This window comes from Lupinus angustifolius, chromosome LG15 (assembly GCF_001865875.1).
Source record: "Lupinus angustifolius cultivar Tanjil chromosome LG15, LupAngTanjil_v1.0, whole genome shotgun sequence".
Lineage (NCBI taxonomy): Eukaryota > Viridiplantae > Streptophyta > Magnoliopsida > Fabales > Fabaceae > Lupinus > Lupinus angustifolius.
Window position 1 is genome coordinate 19,578,464 of NC_032023.1, and position 6,025 is coordinate 19,584,488.

The window sequence follows — 6,025 nt, forward strand, 5'->3', positions numbered from 1 at the left end:
GTGTGTACATGAATGCATCATTAGTCAATTTTTATTTAAGAGTAAAAGATTTATAACAAAATGTAAATAATGATAGTCGGATGGTATGCTTGAAATATTAAAAAGAAAACTCCCAGCTATAATTCCTTAATATTTGTAATTTTGAATGATTGTGAGAAAGATGTATGAAGATGAGTTTTATATACCATTTGAGTATTATCTACCACTTATATTTACTCATCATAACTCTCTCCAAAAAAGTAGTACATATAAATAAATGATAATTATTGACTATATATTAATCTTTATACTGATAGTCTATAAATATTATAATTAAGAGTTTAAGATTTATGCATTGATAATGTAAAATTTCATATCATTTCATTGATTTGTATTACTTTTAGTTGAAAGTCAATAATAGTTAACAAATCAATGGTGAATGATTACTATAATGTAAAAAATTCTTACACTGTTAGTGTATAACTATTAAATCCTATCATTAAAAGCATTCTATCTCATTCAATAATAAATATTTGACCTCTATTTTTTTTACTACATAGGGTATTTTGAACTATTTCTTTTGACGTGTGTGACTGTCCTCCAAATAAATATGATTTCAGAAATTAAACTCTTGACATTTTGGATCAGTGGATAACTGGACCAACAGTTCTCTTTTAAATTATATTTCCCATTTTTGTCTCATAAGTCATAACACTTACTAGTGTCCTAAAATTAGTCATGGTAAATCCCAACTTTCATTCCTTCAAAATTAATAAAAATCCAAACTTTCCTTCTTACTTGCATCTCCTCTATTTCATAGATTGTGGGTTTTGGTTTCAAAGTTCTACAGACCCATAAAACAGAGTCTCTGATACTAATACCTATATCTAATTTTTCATTCTTTCAGTTCAGTTGTTGAATTTGTAATCAAATAATGACAGTGGAAAATACAATGGTTGATCCTAGTGACCAGTTTCCTATAGGGATGCGTGTTCTTGCAGTGGATGATGACCCAACATGCCTCTTTGTTTTGGAAACTCTCCTCAAAAGATGTCAATATCACGGTTTGCTTTTGTTCTTTTAACATCTTCAGATTCAGTTCAGTTTGAAGAATCTGTTATATCCCTTTGTTTTGGTCTTAGATTCCAATATCAATACTTGTTTTGGTCAACCACAACTTTGTCAAGTTTTTATTTTTCTGCATAATTTTTGTTAGTTCAATAGTAGTAGTAATTGGATTTTTCTGCTATAACTAAGTAGTAACATATTTTCATTTTAGGTTGATAACTAGACAAAATCTTCGCTTTTAAGTTCACAATATTTGGTTTCATGTTTTTTACCCTAGCATTGGTTGCTTGCTTTCAATGCAGGATCTATATATTATTTTCACGATTAAGAATTTTATTTGATTTACATTCGAGGATTGTTTAGTGTTATAGATGCATATAATGTTAATGTTTTTAGTTATGGCTGATGGATTTTTGCAGTAACCACAACTAATCAAGCCATAACGGCATTGTCGTTGTTGAGAGAAAATAAAGACAAGTTTGACTTGGTAATCAGTGATGTGCACATGCCGGACATGGATGGATTTAAGCTGCTTGAGCTTGTTGGGCTTGAAATGGATCTACCTGTCATAAGTAAGGGGAACTTTCATGCATTCTTCTGCAGTTCATCTTTTATATTTTATTCATTTTGACCCCGATTATTGATTATCAAGTTAGATAGTTACAATATCTGGGAGCAATTTGGTTTGTTTTCTACTTTTCATTTTCTATTGATATGTTTTTATTCATAAGGTATGAGTGAGTGAAAGTTTTGCGAGGCAGTCGACATCCCATATAAAACTTTGTGGAATCTCAATGAATGTTTTCACTCATTAGTACAAAAATACCACATCGTTTTCAATTTGTTCCCTGTTTTCAAGATTTTATGAAAGAAATGGTGAAGACATGGTTGCATTGTTGTAGTTCTAAGTCAAAGCATACCAACTGAAAATGATAATTTAAACAGGAAAAAACCAAACACCACCTTAGATTTCAAATAGTGAGGTTTTGACTTTCTAATGTTCATAGTACAAATATTCAACTACTGTCTATCTACTATTTTACTCCATAATAGTCCCAGTCCTAGTCCTACCAAAGGGTTCGGTTAAGTTTCATAATTGATTTTTGATAAAGTAAACTTTGAGTTATTATGCACTTTTGCTTCAACTTTGAGTTATTATGCAATTTTGATAAAGTCCCTAAACTGTTATGTATAAAGTAAACTTTTTTAATAAGGCTACTTTGAGTTATTATGCACTTTTGCTTCAATGATTTCAGTGTTGTCTGCAAACGGTGATAAGAAGATGGTGATGAAGGGGATTTCTCACGGAGCTTGCGATTATCTTCTGAAACCTGTGAGAATTGAGGAGCTAAAGAACATTTGGCAGCATGTAATCAGAAGGAAGAAGTTTGATTCAAAGGAGAATAAAACAAGCAGCCTAGAGAAGGCTACTACTGATAGTGGCAATGGACTAGGGTCAACAGGAAGAGGAAATTCATATCAAGATGGAAAGGTGAATAAAAAGAGGAAGGACCAGGATGATGAAGAAGATGAGGAGCAAGAGAATGATAATGAAGATCCGTCAACACAGAAGAAGCCTCGGGTTGTTTGGTCTGTGGAGTTGCACCGACAGTTTGTTGCGGCTGTTAATCATTTAGGCATTGAAAGTATGTGCCTTCAAAACAAAACAATTGTTGATATATTTTTTATCATTGATCCATTAGCCGACCCTACCTAGTGAGAGTAAGGTTTCGTTGTAGTTGTTGTGTTGCTTCAAGGGCTTAATAGAAAACTTTCTGTTATTTTATTTTATCAAGATTTTTTTAATACTTCAATAGATATTAGCATTAGCAATCCAATGTTGTCAATAATTTATAACATGATTATTCTTTTCAGATTTATTATGATTATCACTCAAATTTATGACATCCTGTGAAGCTTTCCATTACTGGATATGAATGCTTTATGATATTGTTGTTTGCTGGCAGAGGCTGTACCTAAAAAAATTCTTGATATGATGAATGTTGAAAAGCTTACGAGGGAGAATGTGGCCAGCCATCTCCAGGTAATTTTCTCTTGTTCTTAGTGCTTTAATTTAGTGTAACATAATCCTTTTCATTCCCTGAATGTTTCTTGTATATGAAACGACTGCAGAAATACAGGCTTTATCTGAAAAGAATTAGTTGTGTGGCAAACCAACAGGCTAATATAGTGGCAGCCTTCGGGAGCGCAGATCATTCCTATTTGAGAATGGGTTCCGTGAGTGGGGTTGGACATTTGCAAACACTGAGTAGTTCTGGACAGTTTCATAATGCTTTCGGATCCTTTCCACCTGGTGGGATGATTAGCAGATTGAATACTCCTTCTGGTCTGAATGTGCATGGATTTCCTTCTCCTGGAGTACATCAGTTGGGTCAAACACAAAATTTAATCGACTCCACGAATGATCAACTTAAGTTCCAGCCAGCCATAGTTCCTGTTAACCAGAATGGTGTTCAGGGAATGCCAGTGTCCGTAGGGTTTGATCGTTTGCAACAGAATGAAGGTGTGATTTCTGTTCAAAACATGACCGCTGCTAATGATGCGAGAGCAACTTTTCCCATACATAAACTTCCAGATCGAGGACAAAGAGTAACTGCCAGTGGCTCACACACTCCGCGTTTGGGTATCTCCAACGATGCCTTGATGTTGGAATCACATCCACAAGATACAGTTGGGGGTATAGTATATCAAAAATCATCTTCTTCAGTACGCTCTCAACATTCAGAAGTTTCTTTGTCTTTGCCAGATCAAGGTAGGTATCCCGATAATTGGTCAAGTGCTATGCAGCCATCTGGGGTCCCGACAAAATCTCACCCACCAAGTGAATGTCTTAAACATACATCTCTACATTCTATAGATAACATGGCATCTTTACCCTTACAAGGGGGGAACCTGGGAGGTCCTTCATATTTCCCTTCACTGTACAGTCAAACTCATGATTCGATGAGTGATATGCACTCCCGAAGAGTGCTTTTTACTAATAGACCTGGTCATATAAGCAGTGATGTACCGTTCCAAGATTGGGATGACCATAACCAGGATGGTAATTATCATTCAAATGTTGGTCGCAGCTCAATGAAACCTTTAAGTGCTCCGGTTAATGGTGCCATTTGTCCCGCAGGCCGTAACAGAAAAATGGACTTCAATTTTTGTGACCCTTTACAAATGAAGTGTCATGAGGTCGTGGAGTTAACTGCAGAGACCTCATTGAAACATCAGGGTAATAATATGAACCAGCAGAAGTCTCAACAAAGTCGTTTTTCTAACAATCTTGGTTCACTGGAAGACTTTGTCAGTTCAATTATGAAACAGGTAATGGTGTTTATGCAATTTGACAGTTTTCCAATAACTTGTATAATTCTTTTAATGCATTGACTACAATGTACCTTACATGATTGATGATGGCTTAAATCCATTTGAAGTCCTATTACAGCATTTGTAGATATTTTGAGATAGGTAGATACCATCTTCACCATAATTACATGCTACTGTTGCTTCTTAATTAGTCTCCTTTGATTAGATTTTAAAGATTCGGATTTAGGGAGAGATATAAAGATATCAGCATTATAAACTTGTTTAATACTCAACAGAAGACTAAATTGTTACATTGTAAGCATTAAAACTCTAAGACTTAAATCAACAAGATTCTCTTTTTCAACCCATATATATGGGCATCCCTTGTGGTATACCTGCTAGCCAAATGACTACATAAATTAATCCTTTTGACTCTACATTTGGCGAAACCATCTTGAATGTCTATTCGATGTTCGTAAAATAACTACATCTATAGTGTATTTGTTTTAACAGTGCCATCTTATATGTCTATTCCAGGTTGATAAAGTAACTTCGTCTGTAGTATATTTTTTTAACAGCGGCTGTAGTATGTTTGTTGATCATATGAATGATGTATCTTGAATCTGTTGTAAAGATTTTGCTCCCCCACTTATCTGATACCGTGTTCATGTCATGCAGGAGCAAAGATAATTTGTTAGATGGAAACTTATTCTGCAATAATTACTCTGCTGGATACCTATGCGATAGAAAATTTAGCAGTATATATGAGCATCACGTCTTCCTTTGTCGGGTGACAAGTCTTTCTGATCGTGTTTAACTAAGCTGTCTTAGTTTTTCTGTAGGACGTAGCTTATATAAGATTACTTTCTTTTGGTTTTAGATTTCATACTTAAGGGCTTCACAATTTATTAAGACAAATGCACTGTTCATGGTCCAATATTACATTTTGGAGTAATTCTCAGGTTGCTTAATTTGCGTAGATATGCTTTTGCTAGCAATTTCATTAGTGACCCATAAATAAGATGATTGTGATGATAGCTTTCCCCGATTTGTGATTGGAAATGTTTTGTCTGCTAAGTGCATTTATTTTAGCAGCAATGAAGCACAATCTTCCATCGTATCCAAACCTAGATAGCAATATTTTTGGCAAAAATTAATAAACACAATGCTGCATGGCAGATGTAGGAAAACACGATTTATGTAGCCTAGAATAATCTCCTGCCCCTGAATTTATATTTGATCCATTTCCATGTTTCTAGCCTTTCAAAGAGATCCTATCATTGCTAATATTAGTATAGTCTTGATGTATATGAGGTATAGGTTTTAGACAATTCCTTGAATGTTTGATTGTTATATATAAGATCGTTTGATTAGGCAGTTGAATTACCGAATAACTCCTGAGCATTCTCTGAGTACACAAATCACAGCTTAGGCAGATTCTAATTGGTTCTTTTCAATCTGCTAACCAGTATGGCTATGTTTGAGAGTTATGAAAAGAAGAGAAGAAGATACATCAAATGACTAAGAAAGGAAGGAGAAAAGAGGGCTACTCTGTCCTTTGTTTGGGAGTATGAATGTGAATGAGAATGGTAAATTAATGATAATGTTAACATATTTTGTATTTTTTCCTTAAAATGTAATTAACAATGAAAAATAAACGATA

At 34.2% G+C, this 6,025-nt stretch overlaps 1 protein-coding gene across 2 annotated transcripts; it reads left to right on the forward strand.

Moving 5' to 3' along the window:
- On the forward strand, positions 696-5,424 carry LOC109328070 (two-component response regulator ARR12-like). Of its 2 annotated transcripts, none has more exons than XM_019561327.1 (6): positions 696-1,043; positions 1,467-1,619; positions 2,304-2,693; positions 3,015-3,091; positions 3,181-4,380; positions 4,900-5,019. In XM_019561327.1, the coding sequence occupies exons 1-6, from the start codon at positions 914-916 to the stop codon at positions 4,981-4,983; spliced, it is 2,034 nt and encodes a 677-aa protein (XP_019416872.1). In that variant the 5' UTR covers positions 696-913; the 3' UTR covers positions 4,984-5,019. The 2 variants fall into 2 exon arrangements, with proteins under 2 accessions (XP_019416872.1, XP_019416873.1); XM_019561328.1 differs by lacking the exon at positions 4,900-5,019 and adding an exon at positions 5,041-5,424 and having other exon boundaries at positions 697-1,043.